The sequence below is a fragment of the Corvus kubaryi genome, unplaced genomic scaffold, assembly GCF_017639235.1.
Source record: "Corvus kubaryi isolate FWS band 111438036 unplaced genomic scaffold, C.kubaryi_AGA036_p1.0 37387, whole genome shotgun sequence".
Classification (NCBI taxonomy): Eukaryota; Metazoa; Chordata; class Aves; order Passeriformes; family Corvidae; genus Corvus; species Corvus kubaryi.
Window position 1 is genome coordinate 8,442,350 of NW_024581129.1, and position 24,177 is coordinate 8,466,526.

Here is a 24,177-nt window from a genome sequence, read left to right on the forward strand (position 1 = left end):
AAAAAGTTTTAAAGGACCTAACAATTTAGGAATCTAACTAAGTATTCTCCAGTAATGGTCTTTGCCAATTTCAAATCCATGAGCTTACTTCAAGAAAGCAGTCAGATATCTGGAAATCTTGTTGGTCCAGAATATGAACAAGACAGTAAGTGTCCTTGGCTTTTAATTTCTTCATTAGTTTAAGATCCAAGGAACTGTGGGTTTTGTTCACTTGGTAGGGAAAAAAAAAGTTACTTTTTAAACCCTGATTTACCAAAAAAATAAAAGCCCAGAGATTTGCAGACATAATAAAATTTATTTAAATTCCATGCATTACGGTAGCTACAAGTGTAGTCATATGAAACTGAAGGACAATAACTTCTTCTGTCCATACAATGTAGCTGTAAGTGAAATGAATGGGAGTTCCACAGTTACAAAGAAACAAACAAAACAAACAAAAAATAATCCCAAAAAAGGTAAATCTGTTTCAGTTTTGAGTTATCTGTCAATTCAGATACAGTCACTAGACTGTAAACTTTTGGGGGAGAAGATGGGCTCACCGATTTTACAGCTGAGAATGTTCAGTTTAAGATATTCTGAAGAAGCTCGGAAGATACCTTTTAATAATTACTACTAATACTCTGGGAAATGAAAAAAATCCCTTAGCCTTCATCCTAATTGTTAGAATCAGGACAGCAATTGCAGACAGTCCATTTTCAAAGTGCAGCTAAATAGGGTTTTATTATGCAGCTCCTTCAAGTTGTACTGAGTAAGCTTTACTTTGAACCAGTTTTGCTTTAATTTCTCAAGAAAAACTTCACTGGTCCTCATAAGCTTACATTGCTTTTTGATATGCAAAAATTTACAGACTGTGCTTGATTCTGACCCTCCCATATTTCAGTATGTGCAAACTCTTAGGGATTTAAATAGTCTTTCTCCCTCTCAGTTCAGATTGATCTTTAAAACAGCAAGGATTATCCAGCCCTCTAAATTAAAGACAGGGTGAACTGAGTAATTTATGTAACTGGCACTTTTTAATTGGCCCAGTTCTCCCACAAAATGTAGCTCTTATAAATACTAATAGGCACTATTGCCACAGATTCTCTTATTTTTGCAAATTTCACTGCTTTACTGGTTGTTAGCATTTTCTGCAGTTAAGAATTTAATAATGCTGAATTTTTATAAAGACACAATATGTAGTTCTAGCCTTCAAAATGGACTTACTGTGTCTAGTAATGATGTTAAGTCAACCTAAATTTGCTGAAGATATTAACAAATGTAAAGCTCATGAAGGTGCCACATTTGCATGAATGTTTTTTAATTTTCAGAATGCATTCAAGAAAGGGAAGGGGCAAACCTAATTATTTGAATACAAACTTGGTTGAGTGCCCAATTGCCTCATTTAAAACTGTGTGTGTGGGGAGGCTGAGGAGTTTAGAAAAGTCCAAGTAACCAAATATCTGGGTTACTGGGAAGTTAAAAAGCTAATGCAACTGCGTTACATCTGGATAAAAAACATTATTCAAAAGCAATTCCAATACCGAAAAAGATTTCAAATTGAATAGTTTATTAACATGGTAGTCATCTTTGTAACATGTGCACACACACTCGCACACTCTGAATGATCTGCCTGGAAAAAAGAGGTCTTATTATATTTGCTGGGGGAAATTAAACATTAAAAATCCTTTAGATTTTCATAATTATAGGCAATTATGTCCACATCACTTACAAAGCTATTGCCCAATCTTTCCAAGGAAGCAGAATTTGGGAGAAAAAAAAAATTCTTTTTGGGAAAATTCAACAGTGGCATAGCAGAGCTCTCAATATGAGAAAGCTGACATAATGTGGACCTTTGCTGTGAAATTTGTCTTTGCAAAATATGGGGAGAAGTTTATCAATGGGCAGAAAATAAGACGGCGGTGTGAAGTAGGCTTTTGCTGAGTCGATTTCCTCACAGTATTGTGCGGGGTCATTGAGAAAAATGCTTAGTCCTTCTCTGGAACCAGTTTCAGAACTTTTCCGATTGCAATGGTCTTACCTAAACCAAGGAGACAAACAGCAGAGTTGTATTAACTGTGAAAGGAATGTAGAAGTCTCCAAGAACATGAAAACTTTCCCGAAAATACAGGCTCTCAAGTATTAGAAATCATAGAGAATAAATTATGTTGTAGCATCAGTGTATTTTAAAAGCACGATAAAATCTTTAAAATAGTAAGCCTGCTATTCTGACAGCAAAGAACACAATGTGGATTGTGGAAAGCCTGCTTGTACACTCATCTAAGGAGAAGGCAAGGCAGAGTCACTACCAGATCTGTTCACTGCTTTTCAAGATAATTTATTTTAAATGCATCCCACAAATCTGGAGTTTTACCAGGGTGTGCATGAGTTAAAGCCCAACATACAACCCCCCTGATATTTTCTAATTTTAAATAGTGAAACTATGGTATTCATATTGTAGATGGGCATTCCAGGACACATTAAAAAAGCACTGCTGGTAATTTTTCAAATCCAGTCTTTTGTTTCACAGTGCACATTTCTGTACATTATTCAAATAAAACTGGCTCTCTGTTACTAGCAAGGACTCTGCACAATGACAACAATTTGCTTAGATTTACTTTTCCATTGTTACCCAGAGAGTGGCTTTTAATACCTCACTGCCATGCATGAGCTCCAATTTCAAGGCAGTTGTTGCAGCAGTCAGTAACTGCTGCTGAAGCAGCCTTACCCTCATCCCTTAAGGTGAAGCGACCCATCTGAGGGAAATCTTTGAATGTCTCAAGGCAGATCGTTCCTGCTGTCCTTAAACGGGCGATGCAGACTTGATCTTGTTTCACAAAACGGGGCCGTGTCTTACTTTTTTCTCCTGTTTTTTTGTCTACCAAGCAGATTAAGGCCTGTATAAGAAAAAAATTAATAGCTGTGAGTGCTAAAATAAGGACTATTTTTCTTAACAAACAAACGGAATTGGTCTAAGAAAGAATATACAAACAAACAAATATATGAAAAAACTTCCACAATTTATTCAGTCATCACTTACACCACTTTTCAGAAGGCCTATGCTAAAAGTTACAGCCATTTTTGTGTTAGGGCACTGACATTCAAGGCTGGAGCTTTGTTGCATTAGTTGCTCTACAAATGTATGATATGACACAACGCTTCATCCCAACAACTGGATTGTTTGTATTCACATCACAACTTAAAATGACACTTACTGTTATCTCAACTTCTTCAATACAGGTGTGGATGTGCAGCACTGCATTATAACCTGGGCAGATAATGGATTTGTGCTCAATTATCACTATCTGTAAAACAATTCAAAATAAGTGCATTTTTCCTAATTTCAATTATAAAAGAACAGAGAATAATCAATGCAGAACTATATTAAAAAGTCAATTGAACAATATACACACAAATTTTTGTCAAAATTTAGGAGTCACTAACTTGTTTATAATATGAAAGGAAGAAACTGAAGAACTGGCCTGATGAGGTCTTGTTTTCACCATTATAAGTATCTGAAACTTCACTGAGAAGTTACATTCAAAACAACTTGTATTTTAAAAACTCAAATTAATGATGTAAGTGTTAAGTATATTAAGTTATTGCCAATTTAGAGATAAGAGTAGTGAATAAGAAATCTGAACTGAAACTTCAAACTACTGAAGTTTTAGATTTGGTGGAACAAAATATTTCCATGGTTTTTACCCCTCTATACAGAAATTAAATGTAGTTATTCTACCTGGGCATCAAACGTGCGTCCAGAATGACAAAGGTTGTTGAGATCACAGAGAATAAATCCTGGAAGGATCTCTTCCTCTTCAATTCCCTTCAGTCTGATCTTTAGATTTTCACCTGGGGCTACTGAGTCAGTTTCTACATCATCAGAAAGGATTCCAAGAACTTCCACGTTGTGCTTAAAGAAAACAAAACGTAGTTTTGCATTGTGAATAATTTAGTCTGGTACAAAATAACTGTAATATAACAGTATTTCAATAAATAACTCCATTACAGTTTAAATTCATTATATTTGGTTCTGTTAAGCTTCAGAACATTTAAAATATTTGAATGGTGAGTTACTAATACTTGAATTTTTTAGTTCTTTTTCAAGTTATTTTTCCTGTTTCCTTTTGGGGGGGAAGGAAAAAAAAAAAAAAGGAAAAGGGGGAAGAAGTAAACCTTTGAGCAATATTAACCCACAGCATGTAAAAGGCTTAGTGGGCCAACTGTACAAACAGAAAATATAACCCAGCTCAAGTGTGATGATTTGTAGTCCAGCAACTGAGTTTACTAAGGCAGGACAACCCAAGTTCTGAATGCTAAGGAGCTACACACACCCCCTGTCCCCAGAAACATCACCCATGCAAAACATGAGAGCTTAGTTGTGTTCAACAGAGCAACAGAACATTTTCTGATTTTAAGTAATGAGTATCTTTAAGAACCAAGCTCTTTTTTTATGGTAGTAAATTTTCTTAGTATCTAAACCTTCCCATACCTTGTTTGGCATCATCACAAGCTGTTGTCCTTTGCAAATAGAGCCTGACTCCAGCTTCCCAAGGACCACAGTGCCCATGTCCTTCACAGAAAGAAATCATTACATAGCAGTTGAAAACATTTTCCTAAAGAGTCTGCTCTATTTATGATTTACCTCTAAGTTTGATTACCTAACTCTATGAAGTTATCTAGCACTGCTAGACTTAGTATTTTGGAAATTGTTCTCATGAAAGATTCCAGATTTTAGGAGTTTAATATAATGCCAAAATTATTTAATTCCCCCTCCTGCCTCTGTTCTACAGTTGGAAATGTAACATTAGCAAAGGAAAAAAGATACCCTCTAAAAGTACAGTAAACAGTCCATTTAACTACTTTCTGAAAGCAGCCTCTTTATACTTTCTATGTTATTATTTTAATTTGTACCTTATATTTATCCACAATTGGCAGCCTGATTGGTCCATCAACTGAACGGTTGAAGTTTGGCAAATTATCCAGGTATGGAATAAATGGTAATCCACTAAAAGAGCAGAAGGCATTTGTTTCAATTTTGTGAGCACCCTTCCATTTAAAAAAATTACTCAGAACGGATAAATGCAGTCCAACAAAAGGAATAATATTCATCTTGTCATTATTTAGAACAATGACCTCTAAGACAGCTAAATCTATTATAACATCCCATCTGTAGTGTCCACTTCACCCCAGCCAACGTTTAATGCCCAGGAAATGCATGTTTTTAAGTTACATTACAGACATATTTTACACAAATTAATTATTCCTTTGAGAATCGTGACAGATTTGTAATGTATTTTGGAAATACAAAACCATAAGCTAGGTCCAAATGTGATTTCCATTAATACTTTTTAAAGTACACTGAACAACCCCTTCAAACATCACATCCACTGAGAGACATGGCTCGTCCCTAATTACAATACAGCTTCAAGCAAACTGTTCACATCAAACAACTGCTCATTCTAGCAATGTCAACTGCAGCATCACTGGCAAATTCAAGTGCTCGTAAGGCACTGAACTCACACAGCCAGAACTCTGCTAATATTTTACTAATAATCTTCTGCAATTAGCAAATGCTTTTCATTGGCACATTGCATGGCTGTGTTCTTGTTGCTCTGGCTGTATTTCCTCAAGCACTTTGGCACTCAACTACAACATATCACACTCTGCTACTTCCCAGCTTCACTGAAGCATTTACTTTTATTGAAATATAGCAAATATTCAGGTTGCTCAATTTAAGATACATACATATACCAAGGACAGAATTCTGACTGTTCTTTAAGGTTTGCTCCAGTCAGTCCTGAGCAGGGCATGAAATGAATGTCCTTTTTGGGATTGAAGCCAACTTTCTTCAAAAATGGCACCAGTTTCTCTTTACATTCCTCATATCTATTAAAATGACAAGCAGATCAAGGTAAGTTCCACTTATTCCAGCACAACATAATACTGTACTTTAAAAAACCCACAGACATTTCAGTTTCATCAGTTAAGTTACTGTGTGAGCAGCAAGCAAACCTAATAAAGCCTGGAGGCCTATTTGCATCTTTTCCCCAATCTTCCAGCACAGCTCGGTATTGGCTATTCTCCTATTCCCCCTCATTCCTCTGCTCCACAAAGCATTGTCAGTGGTCTCCACACACTTCAATGACAGGGCTGAGTGAGCAGCAGCCCATGCTGGAACTGCTTAAAGCAAGAGATGCAGGCCAGCACAGGAGGACAGAGCACGCAGACACCTACTGAGGTCATGCTGCAGGCTGGCACTTTAGTGCTGGCTTGGTCTCCTCCAATCTCCTATTCAGTTTCTCAGTGTTTCATGCTATTTATTTCTGTCACACTGCCTCCTCTCAGTCAGGGGCGAATTCAATATTGTCAGAAGGTTGCAGCAGGACCAAGACAGAGCAATTGGGCTTGCCTTAGTCTCTTAGTAAAGTAAGCTGACATTCCAAGGTTGCACAGGCCCTCATGGCTTCCCACAAAAACTTCCACAATTCTGGGCACAACACACAGCAGGTTCTCTGACAACTCTAGCAAACTTGACTACTGAAAACACAACCACTTCCTTTTTTAGATTCAGTATAAAGTTTCCAAATCAACAATTAAACTATGCCAGAATGCATGGATTTGTTAGATAAGTCTGCATGGATCCAAGCAGTTGAAAGTGAATGTTGGAGAGCAGAACTTGCAGCTTAGTACAGAGGCACTGTCCTAGGCACTATGCTTCTGGTTTTCCTGCCAGTTTTATAACCTCTGTCTTTAGTCCACCAGTCAACCATTCTTTCAGCAGTAATGGGATACAAAATTACTTTACTGAGGAATTACTTTATTTCAGTATCTGTCAATGAAGATTAGTTTTTTTAATATTAAACTCACCTTTCATTACTCCAGTTTACAGTTGGATCATCCATTTTATTAATAAGAACTATTAAATGCTTTACACCTGCTGTTTTTGCTAGCATGGCATGTTCTCTTGTTTGTCCACCTTTCTCAAATCCAGTTTCAAACTCTCCTTTTCTTGCAGAAATAACCTAATTAAAGATAGTATTTTAATGAAAGTTCTACAAATCTTTCAACAGAACCAGAAACAATCGATAATACTGCCTTATTCAAAAAACTTTGGGTAGTCAGACCTAGTAAAAGCTTTCAAAATGCACTGGTATATCCTCAATATTACCCATTAGTTCTGCACTGACATGTAAAAAAAAAAAAATCACGATAGCTTTAAGAAGCTGTTAAGTTACTCCAAAACCCACTCATCTCAGTAAACTTAACATTTGAAAATTCTGCGTGCTGTAAGTAATCAAAAGAATAAAGAAACAAACAAAAAATAAAAACCAGAAGCTTAATTCCACAGTACATGCAAAATAAAAGTATCTGATTTGTCCTTACCAGCACAGCAAGATCAGCTTGAGAAGCCCCACCAATCATATTTGGAACAAAGCTCTTGTGTCCAGGAGCATCTAAAATAGTGAAGTGTTTCTTCTCCGTTTCAAAATAGGCACGACCCACTTCTACTGTTTTACCTTTGTCTCGTTCTTCTTGGTTTGTGTCTAAGGCCCATGAAAGGTACCTAAAAAAATCCCAACCCAAATACTCTATTTTTGTATTAATTTTTATTAAATTTATATACAATTTGTTAGTCACAAGACGCCTTTTTTTTTGCTTAATTATTTTAACTACCTCAGCATTGCTAAACTGAAGTATTTTCAAGACCAACAGTCACTTTAACTGACTGTTTTGTGCATACAGTAAGCTGCAGAGCCCATTGCCAGCTCACCTTCACACACCTAGACGGATTCAATTCTAAAAATTCTAGAAACAATTTTCAGTTTCTAAGTTCCTCAGGTATGATCTAACCTCAAATAATTCAAGCTTTGCCTCAGTCTCAAAAACAAAACAATTCCTCCTTCTCAGAATAATTAACTAAAAAATTAGTTCTGATTTGCATATATCATTATTGAGATCTATAATTATTAGTTCTCATTTATTTACACTTATTAAACAGAAGTTGGCTATGAAATAAACACCATCTTTATTCACACTATCTTTGATATTTTTATTATACTGACTCTTGTCCCCTCCTAATTATTTTTCCTACTGGCCACTGACAAGTTAGCTTTCAGTTAGATAGATATTTCAAAAAAAAATGTTACTTAGCTCCTTCAGGTTTTTTGAAAATTGGTGAACATAAAGGAGAGAAAAAAAATACTAAGGATAAAAAAAGTGGTAATAACTCCAGTGAACTGGTTTAACATAGCAATATTTTTCACCATTAACAGCAGCTTGTAGACATCTTTAGCTTTTGTTTTGTACTGACTGGGTGATGTCTGAAAAGATGCTGCTGAGCAGGGATCACGGAGGGAGCATCAGGGATTATTAAACATAAAGATGTCCTTTCCGGCTAAAGAGGTTCCCAAGTCAGAGAAGGCACTAAACATTGGGAATTATGGATATATAATCACAGTGTTCCCCTGGCAGCAGCTCTTTGTCACTGACTGAGGTCTGGGTAACCTGCTAGATGGCTTTTGGTGTGTGCCGGGATGTGTGCTCTCAAGTGTTGTGGTCTTTTCCATGGCCTGGGTTTCTGAAAGATTTCAGCCAAGCCAAAGGTCAGGCTTTACTTGGCTAACAAGAGTCAAGTGGCAATTTATGTGTGGCAGCTGGATGGGAAGTCTGTTTGGCACATACAATTTTTAGGGAAAGACACATTTCTGACTGAAATATCAATTCTGCACTACAGCATAGATCTTCCTGAATCACAAAGTGAAACCACTCAAATTTCAAGACTCTGAATATATGAAGTGACCTAGCAATATCTTTGATAATGACAGAGGTACATCATACTTTGTTGCTCATCATGACACATTTTAAAGAATAAAAATAGCATTCATGGAGGTACTTCCTGCAACTCAGTCTCTAAAAGAGAAGAGGGGAAAAGGAAAACTGTTTCTCAAGTGTCCATAGTTTCTGAGGAAAGTCCTGATATATTTATTACTACAGTGAGCTCCCCATAGTGGGACAATGGTTGCTTGGTGAAAAGAACTATGTCACCCTTTCTATTCCCCTCTCTTACACATGGTACAGTGAGTTCAGGGCAATGCCCATCCCCTGAGAGTTCCACCATTGCTCCACCCCTACGGAAGTCTTTAGGCTGCTCTTTTTCCAGAGCCCTTTGAACTCCTATTATCCTCCAGCCAAAAAGAGACAGCTTTCAAAAGGGAAACCAATTTTGCAGGAGTAGTTTGAAGGAGAAATCAGGCTGCTGCATGTGCTGTATATACACACGCTGCTCCCCCAAAACCCAACCGACCAAAAGACAACAACAAAACCCAAACCAAACAAGAGACCCGCAAAAAGTCCACCCAGGACAAGAGCATTGTATTGCCTGGAGGAAGCCAGGGCTACTGGGACAGAGACTACAACCAGTTTCATTGCAGTGAAAGAGGAGAGTGTGCTACTATCTTCAGTAAGTTCATACCATGTTTCTCTGTTTTTTTCTTTAGCTTCTCTTTCATATTTTTCAAGTGTTCTTTTGTCAACCATTCCCGTCAAATACCTAAGAGGAGGCAAAATAAAAGTGCAATTTTACATAAAGCAGAAAGATATTTCCAAATAGTTAAATACTTACACAATCCCTACAGATTATTATAATTGCGGAATAAAGATATTAATTTTTTTTAATCTTCACAAAAAGGACGAAGTTTAACCAATAGTATAAAGCAGTTTCAAACTGCATTTTAAAATACAAAGAAAAACAGCCACCTTCTAAGAAAGTGATTAATTTTTAAAATTTGGTAATGTTTGCTTTCGCATAGTTACTTCCATTAAGTGAAAATCCTACAGCAATAAAATTAATCTGCTGGAATTAAGAAATTCCAAAGAATTTCTCAACTGACTGGGATAGTAACATTCTGTTATAAAAGTATTAACATATGCTGATTAAAGCCACAAAGAAAATATTACTCATTTTAATTGATGTTTTTTAATTCACAAGAAGAGGAAATCTAAAAATTTAAGAGTTTCCTTACATTATTTGTCCTCCAATAGTTGACTTGCCAGCATCTAAAAAAAATAAATCCAAGTCATCAACAATTTACAATTCTAGAAAAAGCAAACCATTACAAACTAAGTAATCTAATTTATTTCCAAGAGATTTATTTTTTTAACCATAATCTAAGTTTTTGGAAGCACCTTGCACCTTCCCTTGTTCCTATAATAATTTGTTGCCAATTAAATTACACTTAAATTTGAACATGCTGTTTTCATATTTATAAATTCAGCATTATCCATAACAAAAACCTCTCACCAAGTAGTGATCCAGCTAAAGCAAGGGTCAAGAGCGTGGGAAGCTCTTGCAAAATCCCCTTCCCTGCTTCCTTTATCCCTTGTCCCTAACTAGTGTGCGCTGCTCTTCAATACTGGGATGTACCTCTGCCCACGGCCCCTTTACTTTGTGTGACTCCATTCTGAATTTACCTAAGGACTAAATTACAGTAGTTCTAAGTTGATAAGTAACTACAGAAATGAAAGGACAGAATTTACTGTGTAACTTGTGATTCAATAATTCTTCCCTGCTTTTGACACCACCCAAGTTTTTCTGAAGCTTGTCGAAACTATTAAATGAGGATATTTTGCTATAAATACTTCTTTTAACAATGAATTATGTTAACCTATTGTTCGTAATCCTACAAATTTTAGTATTTAGAATAATAATCTAATTTAATAGCAAGAACCCTTTTTATTTAAAATAAGCAGAAAAGAAGCACCGCTTTCTGATTTTGTTCTTTAGATCATGAACACAGATGTGTCACTTCAGCACTCAACAGAGCAGGTACTTGAGAAATCATGAACACACGCACGGTTGTGTCCAAGAGAACACACTCTACCCTTGGCACTCTACCCCAAAAGACCTTTAAATTTTTCATTTTCCAGAGCAGCTTCATTAGAATGAGTGCTTCTGTGAGCCTGAAGACATGGTGAATACGAAGAACAGCATTCGTTTCTAATCCTCTGAGTTCTAGATAATACACAACAGATAGATTCAATTACTTCACCTTCACTTACAACTTACCTACGTGTCCAATGAATACTACATTTACGTGCTCTTTTTTAGGAGCACCTGGAGGTGCTACAACAGATTTCGGTTTTGGTATTTCCTCCTCCTCTTCCATCATTTCCTGAGCGCTCTCTTCAGAAGGCCCTGCATCCCCTGTGGGACCACTTCCTAGCTCTGCTTCACTTGGTTCTTCTTTGTGGTCCCATGACTCTTCCGGGGACATTTCTGTCTCTCCATTTTCCACTAAAAATGAACCAGTTAGATATATTCAAATTGATAAAGAAATTAAAAAGAATTACTCTGGGGAAAAGCCCCTGCCCCACAGATGCAATCACAAGGCTTTAATTACTAGGTCTGTTAACATTTTCCTATAGAAAAAGGGACAACTGCTGCTTGTTTCTAAAATTTTTAATACCAGGAGCTTTCAAGCTAGCTGTATGCTGACATAAGAAATCTAGAATTCAGAGGGAGTAAGAAACTTCTCTTTTAACAAGGTAACAATTTTACAAAGAAAAAGCAAATCTGAAGATCCACTCAGACCAGCACCGTGGTCTGAATCCACAGACACACACTACCAGATGTTTAAAAAGCAAAGGACAGGGATTACAGTTTAAGTTCACTCAGAAGCCATACAAAAACAATGAGAAAGATACAATTTCCATGTTCTGATTGTTCACATTACTGACCACTTCGAAGTTTTTTGTTAATCACCATTCCACACATTAATGGGGCTATTTTGTAATACAAAATTATTTTTTAATAAAGCAGTGATCATTTTACGGTGTCCAAGTAATCAAATTGCACCTCTTGATGTATACTAGTTTTCAATTACCTCTTTCTTCATCCAAATATAATGAGACAACAAAAACCAGTAAGGACTATTTGTAAGTATGAGGCTCTACTACTTTGTTTGCAGTGATTCAGCAAAAGCACTGCAGTAGTACATTATAGTACTATCACAGTGAAAAGGAACAGGTCTCATCTTACCAACAGATTCTGAAATTTCCATGTTAACAGCAGCATTTGAACCTAGGAGAAAAAAAGGGGAAAAAAATGAATCATTAAAGACACATTTTTACCATGATAGTCAAGAACAAAGAAAAATGAGTGACTAAATTAATAAAAGGACAGTTCAGTGTTTTGGCACTTGCCAGAGCTTTTCAATATAGAAGTTCATTTTGAAAAGTCTGCTTCACGCTAGTTTTATGATCTTCCATAAGCCACTTTATGAGCCTTTCTCAACTGACCATAAAACTGTAAATAAACACAGATAATCACACTGCCTTACGAGAATAGTATCAGGATAATGAAGAGTGGAAAGGTTCACAGAGATGTTAAAGAGGAGATTATTTGCAATATTTTTTTAAAAATCATGTGTAATGAAGATCACAAAAGCAACTACCTTCACAAGAGGCTGTCTGCTCCTCTGGAGAAGGCTCTACAGGTGCACCTGCAGAGAAAAAAAAGTTTATCTTTTAAAATACAGTGATGTAACCAATTTCCAAACTTTGTTATAAAAGACCATCTCCCAACTTTATCACAAGAAGTATATGGAAAGAAAAACCACTTCCCTCCCCACCAAGCAGTACTAAACACAGCCTCTAAGCAGAAATACTGCTAAAGAACACTGCCCAAATGTGGTGAAATATACCTCTTCTAAAAACAGCCCGTTTTCCCCCCTGCATGGAAAGATACACTTAGAGCAAGCAATTTTTCTATACACAGTATTTTACCTGCCCATCCTTTTTGAGCATGAGGGTTATTTTTAAGTGTCAGTGTCTAACTGGTGTTTAAAAACATCAAAGCAGTTTCATTGTATCCAAAGACACAATGCCTGTGTGGTGTCAGGCACACAGCTCCTGCTTACAGGCATGTCTATACTGCTCTTGTTCCTCACTTCCACTAAATGTTGAGTAGGAAATAGAAACAAGCTATTAAGAACAAATTCTTAACATCTTCTGTAGTTATCAGGGTCAAGAGATGATAAACTCATTCAGATGTCCGGTAAGTTTGCCAGTCCTCTTAAACACCACAGCACAGTCCCATTACTTGGAGGGCAATCTCAACAGTCATGTGCATGTATCAAAGCCACAAGTATGGGGTTTGGATAAATCACTCAACCCTCTCATGCACTAAACTATGCCACTACATTTTATACTGAGGTACAAGTAATTATTAAATCTGCTAGGAGTGATACATTCCAATTAACACTTACACCACTCAATGTTTTGGGACATTATTTCACACGATCAAGGGGCCTTCTTTAACTATCCCTAAAACCTTAACCTATTTAGTTTTATCTTGGTATAAGTTCAACTTCATAATGCTTTCATTATCTCTTTTTTCAACCACCTACAAAATTCATACCCTCTGTTTAGCTGTACTCCAGCTCTCCTTCAACTGAATTCTAAACACAGATCTTAGAGCATCACTTGCTCTATACGCATGATGGGACCTAAAGATGAAACAAATCCCCTCAAAAGAACAAAACCATACAGAGAAGGACCTGATTCTAAGCCTCTTTGCTTTCGCACTGTTTGCGTATTTGCTGTAGACTTCTCTAAAGTGGAGCAGCGCCGGGAGAGCTGGCAGAGGGCCAGAGGACAGGGCTTTGCAGGCAGGGTGAATGTGGGTCACAGCACAACATCCAGTGGCCAGCAGCAAACTGTGGAGGGGGCACAGCAATGCCTGCCAGGAAACCATTCCCTGCACTCCTGTGTTGGATCAAACATGAGCTACACTCCCAAAAACAAGCCAACAAGACTTTAAGAGAATGATTTAATATAGTCAGTAAAAGCATGAGAATAGAATACCCTTAGATCTTTTTTAAGAAATGATATATTACTCCTATTTGGCAGCTGGAAAACCCTCAAATCAGCCCATTCGTGAGTGTGGTAAGCAGGTGGCACAAAATCTAGGCATGAATCTAAAGCCTCCATTTTGTAGCATATCAGAAGATTGTTGGTTATTTCACATGTACTGTGGTTGGGATGCATAAATATTTTAATTATAAGATCATTTCAACAAGCTTTTGATTTCACTCCAGAAGTTTGTGTAGAATGAAAAATGTATCGAATGGCAGTATTAATGCACTTGCCTTGAAACAGAAGTTCTACAAGTGGTCAGAGGATTAGTTAATTTCTTAGAAATATATTGTCAATCAACAGCATTCATATAAACTCAGTTTTTACTTTCTGGCCTCCAATACAGCAGGTATGCAGTCAGAAAAAAATGTTTCTTTACAACAAACAGAGGAGGTTGAAAAAAGATCCCTCTGTAAATTTAGCACAAGTCTAGCACACGAGAGTCAGTAAGACGGTTTGTGCATGGATGCTCAAGAGTACTAGTGTCACAAAAGCAGGGGTGTAACAGATATTCAGCTATAACCAGAGTCATTTATTAAACTCCGGTCACTTTGGTACACAAGTTGCAGACGTGCTTTGGAAGAGGACTCTGAATTATATCAAACATATACTGTTTCTTCAAAGCAGAAAGAAACATAAACCACTCTCTAAAAAAATTATTGTTAAGAAATCAAGTAAATACAGAACCTTAATTTCAAAACTAACATGCTCTAAGTGACAAAAATAAACACTCTCCTCAGTAACTGTTTACTTCTGATAAACAATTTCAGGTTATGTCAGGTTATTTCAGACAAAGGCTCAGATTTACCATTTACTCTGTGTGAGAGTGAACAGACTGCCTGAAATGTGCGTTGAGACCATCACCTGAAAAGAAGGATACAATCCTACTGCTTCCTTAGACCACAGGGCTGGCACATTTTGGTCTGTCACTCCTTCTCATTTGTGAAGGTCATTCAGATAGGAATCTTCCATATGAGAGGGTTTCAAAATGTACTTTGTAGGAAATCTGGTTTTAAAGTCAGGACACGCTTTAAGTGACGCCAATTTTTTATGTAATGCCTCAGATTACTGGATTTACATGTGATAAGCAACTGTTAGATTTTACACAGCATCCTCCATACTCCATCTTTCTTTCAAGCTCTAAGTCAAGAACTGCTGTTGCAACCTCATCCATGCTATGACATGGAGTGAGTGGTTTATCTTTAGTCCTGCTCAGCATCAAAGCCTTAGGACATTTTTTGGAATATCTTTGTTGTCAATGCCAAAGGCAAAAATGGATACACAAGCTGCACTTATCTACTAGTGCCATTAGACAACGACATTATGTAACTCAGAGTCTTGTCTGGATAAGGTAATTGTGGGGTTTTTTTAATGTAAAAGTCACAGGAAGAATATGGACACTACCAACACAGAGTCCAAAACTCCACAACTTTTAAAACATGGTGATCAATCCCTTTAAAATACAGTTCACGTCCTAAAGAAATTCCTAAATAATCCACTCTGCCTAGTTCATGCACACAGCATTCTACTGCAGCTGATGAGTTTGTTGCATATCACACCAAGTTTCGTACTTGTATGCATTTTTGTTGTACAATAACTAAAGCTGCACAGGTAGAACAAATTTGAAGTTATCATCCAACCTCTGAAAATATTGTTTTAAAAGAGTATAAGCCAGGAACTTTGCAGCATTAACATATTAGAATGCTTGTAAATAAATTATAGAAAATTGCTTTTTAAATAAATTTATATTAGAATGTAGCAAGTTTTTCATATATAGAACAGGTACAGCTGGCAAAGTAGGAATCAGTATTAGAACTCTGGTTAAAATACAGTATTAAAGTCAAACTCAACCTCTAAGCCATAGTGACAATCTCCATCTTTACACAAACTTCAGTGTTTACCAGATGCACAGAAGAAGCTGATCAAGGTCTCCACACAACAAGAACTGCTCAGTGGTTAACTGGTAATTCCTCAGCAGCAGTTACCTGAGCCACAATGCAAATGCACAGAGCTGATGTGAGCCATAAATTTGGTGCAATACACAGCAGCACTCACAGCTCCCAGCCCGCTCTGCTGCTGGAGTGATAAGAACCCAGCCAGGACTGGAACCTGACAACTGGGGTAGACTACAGGGTTAATGAAACTCTGCACCATGGAGCAGAGAAATTAAAAAAAAAAAAAGGTAAAAAAGAAAAAAAAGGCAAATTCAGCCTGAAATAAACATCTTATCTGCAAAACTTAGATGGTCTGTATAGTGAATTTGTTATTCCTTCTCTAATATAGGCATCAAGTTCCTTCACAGGAATTCCTGAAAGGCTGAAGAGTGAAGAAACACATGACACCCACCTTAGGATTCCCATCACCTTTTTGTAGGTGTGATTCCAATACCTGAGTTCAGCACATATTTACACAACAATCATGCAGTCTCAGTGGTTTTCATGCATTACATAACAGATGTTTGCCCCCCCCCTTTTTTTTTTAAAATGAATGCATAAAGGGAATTACATCAGAGTAAAGAAATAAAAGTTTGCATCAAACACACACAGCATGAGAAGCAGAATAAAAAAATCTCCAAGAGATTCTTAGTTAACAAAAACACACAAAAATTACTTCAAATACAAATAAGTTCTACAGCTAAACGAAGTGTTTTATATTCAATAGTTAAAAATATACAGAAAGAAAAGGTTTTCAGGAGTTCACTGTAAGGTAGTTGTTTTGAAAGTTAAACCCAAAATTATGTTGTTCTCCTCTCTACCCTGCTTCATATTCTATGCCCCAGCTTCACCAGTGGACACACCAGTTTTTAAAATGCACCAATGCAAGAGCAGCTTTAATAGTTTAACATGACTGTAAAATTCACCAAAAAAAATAGTACTTGTTCCATATTCATAGGGTTTTATTACATGTTAGCCTAGTAAAAGGCCCACCTTCTTCTTTCCCCCCTGAGGACACACCTTAAGTTTATCTTATCTAAACTTGACATGCTTCTTAACAACTAAGTTTAAGAAAGCTTATAGGGATTTTCAGGGACTATATTGAAACCCCCTTTTACTTAAGGCCAAGTATTTGTGCTCAGTTGATAACTGGATTTTTAAGACAGATAATCAAGAAATCAAGCTCAGTATTTCAACAGTTCAGGATTCCATTCTGACAGAGATCTCTCATAACCCAGTAATTTTAGAATAACCCCTATTTTTAGTATTGCATCACCTGTCCTAAACTAACTTTTGTACCAAAATTCAATCAGTCATTTTCCCACAGACCTCTTCAAAACATCATCATTAATTTAATAGATTAAATTATGACTCCTTTATTCATTCATAATAAAAAACAAAATAAAACCATCTTTCTATCTTAGCTTCATACAATCAGCTGCTTCTTTTGCTTGCATGTCTCTCATTACAAAACAGGAGAAAAATTCCAAAATTCCTTAAGTGGAACTGTAAAACCAGATTATAAATAGAATCCAAGAATTATCCCAATTTATTTTTGTGTTCATTTTGATAGAGCAATCAAGTTTTAGGATAACATCATGTTTTCAGACACATTCAAGCAGTAGCCCAAAGCAGAGTGCCAAACACATGGTCAGCAGACTGCCTGTAGCCTCCACGACAGTTCATGCAGTCCACAGCCAACTCCCAGTGGTCTGTGTGTCTTTTACTGGAGTCATGCGAGGCCACAAGGGTGATGAATTATTCTAACAGCAGCAACACAATCCTGGCCACCTTCCTGGGGACATTTTAGATGTACACAAAGGACATCTGTGTAACACATTGGCACCTTGAGTGCATCACACAAGTATTCTATATCTGATTACCTGTCAGTGCCAAGACATCCAGCTCTGCACTAACTGCTCTAAAAGCGGTTGTGCAGCTCATCTGTCTAGAGAAGCTGATACAGAAGACTGGTCTAGATAGTCAAGTGACAACTCAAATCAAGATTTTCAGATAAGAAGAATTTATCCCATACACTGGCACTCACAATACAACCCTGATTTGCTGCCATGTGAGCAGTTCAAGTTTGCAGTTCTGAAGGATTAACAGTAGCACTACCAACACGTGTGAGGAAATCATCACCACATGGCTGTTTCAAGGCTGACATGGATGAACCATGTAACCCTTTAACACAACAGCTTCTTGAATGGTGGGCTACTAGTTTTAGACAAGGCTCTCTCAGCAAGTTCATATGCAAAGTCTCTTGAGGACTGAGATGTTGAAGAGTCTTACAGTGTAAAATGAGATAACAGGCTTTGGGGAACGCAGTGGTACAGATAAGTCATCATCTTGCTCTGGAAACTACAGGTCTCAGAACTGAAATAGAAGATACTGAAACTCTGCCTCCCATGTCTGACTGACACATGGACATCCCAGCGCTACAAGGTCAGAAAAAATGAGGGCAGGGAAAAGCAGGAAGAAAAATGCTCTATCCATTTATTTACTGCGCTTGAGGGCTGAAGATGTCCAGCTGCTTGAATGCAACTGTTTCAGAAGTGACTACTGCAGGCAAGTGAAGATATTTAGGGAGTGAAGCAAACAGGGGCACTGAATCTTAAACCAGATGTTTGCTTGGCTCAGGACTGTAGGTGCAAGTTGTTTAAATTGCAGTCATTAACAAAGACATTCAGAAATTTACTTGAAGTCACTAAGAGAACTACTAAATGAAACAGTAGCCCTAATACCACCAAAAGGATAAAAGCTCTTTCCTTACACCAGCTGCTATGTGTCACACATTTTATTCTTGTTACTTTTGTACTAATGATGCTTTTTCTCTTCCTACTACCACTGCATACTTCAAATCAGTGAACAATTCAGGTTGGAAGGGATCCCAGGAGTTAGCTAGTTTAGTCTCCTGCTCCAAGCAGTTGACAATGAATACTTAAAAATTATTTCTGAAAGTAAAACTAACATAAAATATAGTAAAAGACCATACAAGGAAGCTGTGATCAATTTTACCAAGAATCCTGTGAGTAATCAAGAACTATGACAAAAATTGAACCATAAAAATTGATTGACACTGCATTTTCAGAAATGTGTCAATTCTTTCACACCCAATTAAAAAAAAATAATAGAAATCTTGTTAATCAGGAGTTGGTGTTAACTATTCCCTTTGAAGCATGCCTTGATACAGAAACAAAGAAAAAGCCACCCAAATGTAATTATCTTTTACATACAACTACAAAATTAATACAACACAATACAAAAAGAAGTCATAGATGCTAAAGAAGAGTGAAGTGACAAGGCACAGTTGTGACTATGAACGTTTAGAGGCCCTAACACAATCTACTATCATTTCATTAAGTATCACACCTGGCCTCAATTTAGTTGAGTTTGCTAGTTCGGCAACTCCCAGAAACTCTCCCTAGAGTACAACCTGTCTGTGACACCCTCCCAGTTCACCTGTCAGACAGAAAACTAAAAAGTCTCCATTTCACATTTCCAATAGAATCCAACAATGAGATTTTACACAAACAAGTGTGACTTGGACACAATTTGATAAAAGCTAGACCCCACAGCTACAACACTTTGAACATACCAGTTTTCATATATTCCTCAGGTTCAAAAATGTAAATAATATGCTTTCCCCATATAATCAAATGATAATTTAATTTGAAATTAATTCTGAAACTATCTGCGATCAAAAATTGTATTGGTGGCAAACATGAGGCAGCTTTTTTCCTACTATACAATTTCCAATCAAAAGAAAGCATGTGTAAACCAGAAGTTTTAAAGTAAGCTATTAGGAATGCAGGTCTCAGGAGTTTCCCAGTTTTAGAAAGTTAACATCTTATTCCATAAATGGCTTCTGAGAGTGTTCCTTCTGTGCTCCAAACATAAGTGACAGGAATTTTATTCAAATTACTAGGAACATTAAGTTAGTGTGCATAAAAGGAAACCCTATTACACACTACAGGCACACAACTGAATCAATCCTGTGGAATTTTTTATATGCCATGCTGCTACTACACATTTATGCTGATCTATAATGTCCTCTGAATTACTAAGGAATTATGACTTCAACAAAACCTCACCAAGAGAAAGTTCCAAGAAGAAAAGCATTACTAGAACTTAACTTTAGGCCAGTGAAACTCCTTTAGTGATACCCAACTTTTTAGATTTCTCAAGGTTTAGATTTTTAGATTTCTCAAGGTTTAGATTTAGCTTCTTCCCACTACAAACCACATAATGAAGAATGAGTGCCACAGAGCACCTAATTCCCTATGGGAACAAAAGCAAACTGGGTTGCTGAAAAGTAACCTATTCAGCACCATTGTCTAATCACATGTTGTTCTGACTTATTTTCAGAGCAAGCTCCACCTAGTTCCTCCAGCCAGGAAAGTAGCTGTCACCTTATACAAATATCTGCAAAGAGAAGACTGTCAATTACCTTCTGTAACCAAGTACATCAGACCTGGAAGAGTATCTAACAGGTACAGTACTCCAGTTAGGAAAGAAATTTAATTTTTATTAACTGCAGATTTTTGTCTGCCTAATCTCAGGGATATTGAAGCTACTTAGAGAAACTCAAAATCCTAAACCTTAAAGAAGATATAGCAATCAAGGTGAATTCAAACCAGGTAGATTATAGCACTATATAGGAAATGTACTCAGCAACTAAGATGCAAAGCAAAGCTATCCTGATCACTCCAGATGACCAGACATCTTTCAGTAAAGTCAACCCTAATTTCTGGAAAGAAAAAGCTCATCACAGGCCTCAGAAGTAGCAAAAGAGTGGAGAAAAGGAGAGTGAAGAAATAAATATAATGAGTAGGTGAGGAGATGTATTTTAAATTCCTACCAAAAAAATTAACTACAGGAAGCCTTACATGAAACCTTACAATAGCAGCCAGGGAAAAAAAAATCAAAATTATTCTAATAATATTCAAAACACCAAGAAAGCTTTCAGTCATAGTATTGATTACACAGTTAAAAACCCCAAACCTTCGATTCAGATTGCAGTATCTGAAAAATACAGGAGTGGATTTTGAAGATTAGTCACAGGTGCACCACTTGTTCATCATAGGCCCAAGCTACCCAGTCTACCTCTACACCTGTGAACTTTAACATATACATTTATTCTAAATGGAATTCAAGAGTCTGCCCATGGCTTCTCTGAAATTTATTTTAATGCACTTAGACACTGCTTGCCTGCACAGTACATGAGTTACAATTTCTGCTAAAAATCAGGAGTGCTGAACAGCTGTAGAGAACATATAATCTAACATAAGGAACAGGTTAATATTTTGTTACAAAAATATTAAAGCTTCATATATAAAAGTTAGAGATTTTAGTTATTAACAACTATTAACTTTAGATACTAGGGAGAGCAAGTAATATATTAAGGCAAAGCACAATAAATAAGCCAAAACCAACAGGAAATCATGCCAAATACAATGTAACGAGTAGTGTCTTTAGTGAAATTAAGTTACTAGATAAATACCTGAAACACTAATTTGTTTCATGTTATATCAATAGGGATACAGAAAATTCTCGGAAAAATTAGGAAGATCTCAAATTCCCTAGCTGCAGAAGTGACATTAAAACACTACCACCAAGTTAACCAGCATGTCTGATGTTTGGGAGAATCTTCAGTTTGGAGCTGGAAATGAAAAAGTAGCTCCCCTTTAATTTCCCATATGCAAAGTAAATCTAGTATAAACACTGGTTGCGTACACAAAGAACCTTTGAAATTAAAAGCAGGGTAAATTTCAAGTTATTCCATCAGCTGAGGCCAGCTGGACAAAACTCCCTTCCCTACTAATCCTTTATCGGCATTATGTTAGAAAAAAAAAAAAATTACTTGATATAATCTTCAAAAAGACACTTAAGATACATCTGAGCCACTGGTGGCTGAAGCAGTGCTTTTCTCCCCAGCAACACTAAATTTATTATCTCCAAAATATTCAACAACTCCTATAGTGTTATATATTATATATGTTATATTTATTTTATATATTATAGGAAGAGCAGAGCTATGTGGCTTTTTCTCATCATGGGTGACCCTTTGCGAGCAGACGTCCCAGAGAAACGCACACGAGATCCACACTGAGCCAGAGCACCCCAGTTACTGCTGCTCCCTGGGCACAGCACCCGCACCCTGCGCGGCCCCGCAGCCCAGCCCGCAGAGCGCCCGCACCCCCGGGCCTCACCCCAGCGGGGGCCCCCAAGAACTCGGGAGCTGCCTCGGGCACCGACACCCGCTCCCCTCCGGTGTTCCACGGCCCCCAACGCCCCTTCCCCAACCCCTCTCTGCGCAGAGCTTCCCCGGCCGTGCTCCCCCCTCCCCCCGCCCGCCGGCGAGACCCTCCCGCGGTCGGACCCTGCTCCTGCCCCGTGCCGTGACCCACGCCCCTGACCCCTCGGGCCGCCCCCCAGACCGGTTCCTCGCCCGCCCCGCGTGGCCCTTACCCCGGCCCCGGCGGGCCAGGCACCCTCGCCCCGCGCCTTCCCAACATGGCCCCCATCCCTCCCTGCCTCCCTCGCCCTCCGCGGTGCCAGCCCCGCGGTTACCGAGCGGCGGCGGGGGCGGGAGGCCAGGCGGGGGCGAGGGCGGCGGCAGGCCGGGCGCCGGGCCGCCCCGCAGGAAGGACGGCACGAACTCGGCGGCGTGGACGTTGGGCACGAAGGGCTTGGCGTTGACGTTCAGCTGCCGGCTGAAGGCCGCCCCGAGCAGCTCCTGCTGCGCCTCGGCCTCCGCGGCCGGCGGGGCGCAGCCCGGGCCGGCGCCGCTGCCCGGCTCGATGTCCGCCTGGTCCCAGCAGTCGGGAGCCGAGTCGCTGCTGCTCCCGCTGCCGCTCCCGTTCGCCTCCATTTTGTGGCGGCCCCACAAGGCTCCGCGGCCCCGAAGCGTCTCCCGGGTGAGGGGGGAGCCGGCGGCGGCACCGACTCAGCACTCGCTCCGCCGATTCCGCGTGTGCTCCGCCGCTCCGACGCGAGCGCAGTTGGCCTCCCGGGCCGCCGTACCCCCTCCCGGCAGCCTCTCCTACCGCCATTGCAGTAGTTTTTATCTCCCCCGGCCCGCATTCTGTCGCACGTCCGAGGCGCGGCGTAAGAACTACAATACCCGTCACACCCCGCGCGCGCACCCGCGGCCGTCCTCCCGAGGACAGACGGGAAATGGAGTTGCCTGCGTTCCTTGCGCGCTCAGGAACTGCAACTCCCGGCGGCCTCCGCGCGCGCCGTGTGTCCCTGCCGGCCCCGCCCCCTTTTCCAGGGGGATGCGGGACACGGAGTTGGCGCGAGCGCCTGAGGCGGGACGGGAAGTGCCCGGGTCAGCTCCCATCGGTGCAAAACTGCACCGAGCCCGACCTGGAGAGCGGAGGTGCAGAGGCACAGGGCAGTGGCGGCATCCGCGCTGGCTCAGCAGAGCTCCCAGTGAAGCTGTGGGAGCACACGCCCTCCCACGGGATGCAAGAGGGAACGCTGCCGTACCTGTTCAGCCAAAAGTGGACAGGATGCATGGAAAATTCCAATTTTGGTAATTCTACAGGACACTTTGACTTGGTTGTTATAATTTTAAAAACCCGTCCAGTTAAGCCAGAGGCAGTAGGACTTTCTAAATACTGAGGCTCCTCTACTTGTATGACTTAGAAGTTTTTAAAACAAAACCTCAACAAACGAGCCCAAAAAAACATTGCTTGAAATTACATATCTTTGGAGGAAGCAGCAAGGAACAGAGGGGAAACAAGTAGATTTTGGTTACTGGGCTTGCACGAGGCTGTGGCAGCATTTTGTAAGTTAAAGTGTGTTTATAAGTACACAAAGCAAATACTTGGGAGAAAGGAGTTCTTGGAGTGCTGACATGCGAGGACCGAGTCATCTACAGCATTATTCATATTAGAACACTGTAGGACAGCTTACAGAGTTGTTTTGAAAACAGCTGGGCTTTCAAACTAGAGATGAAAGATTTCTGTTTGGTACAGAATCCAGTGCAGTTTTGGTTGAACAAAAACTCTCCTGAAGGGGCATTTGTGTAACGTAACCCTGACACAAGAACCAGAGGGTTTCTGGCTGCACACCAGCAGCAACATGTGGGCCTTTACAAGTGAAAACTTCTACATATGTAAATGGATATAGGGACTTCCAACTGATCACATCAAGGGAATACACTAGTGTGCAGGGTAGCTCTTCGAAAAAAACCCAAAAATAATAATAATAAAAAAATCCCCACTAACTTTGGAAGAAAAAGTATCACTTATAATGAGAGACTAAAAGCCTCTGCTAAGTGGAAACCTTTCCTTCAAGTACCACCAAGAGCTTACCTTCACCACAGCCTAAGAATGAGTTT

At 39.0% G+C, this 24,177-nt stretch overlaps 1 protein-coding gene across 2 annotated transcripts; it reads right to left on the minus strand.

Annotated features, from left to right (window-relative positions):
• Window positions 1-275: 275 nt before the first annotated feature.
• GSPT1 (G1 to S phase transition 1) lies at window positions 276-22,818 on the minus strand. 2 transcript variants are annotated; one of them, XM_042037349.1, is made up of 15 exons: window positions 22,401-22,818; window positions 12,432-12,479; window positions 12,017-12,058; window positions 11,045-11,272; window positions 10,002-10,035; window positions 9,452-9,529; window positions 7,363-7,543; window positions 6,847-7,001; window positions 5,725-5,865; window positions 4,891-4,984; window positions 4,469-4,549; window positions 3,716-3,889; window positions 3,192-3,281; window positions 2,705-2,873; window positions 276-2,017 (listed from the first exon to the last, which is right to left on the minus strand). In XM_042037349.1, the coding sequence occupies exons 1-15, from the start codon at window positions 22,699-22,701 to the stop codon at window positions 1,965-1,967; spliced, it is 1,869 nt and encodes a 622-aa protein (XP_041893283.1). In that variant the 5' UTR covers window positions 22,702-22,818; the 3' UTR covers window positions 276-1,964. The 2 variants fall into 2 exon arrangements, with proteins under 2 accessions (XP_041893283.1, XP_041893282.1); XM_042037348.1 differs by having other exon boundaries at window positions 1,929-2,873.
• Between the last annotated feature and the right edge of the window lie 1,359 nt (window positions 22,819-24,177).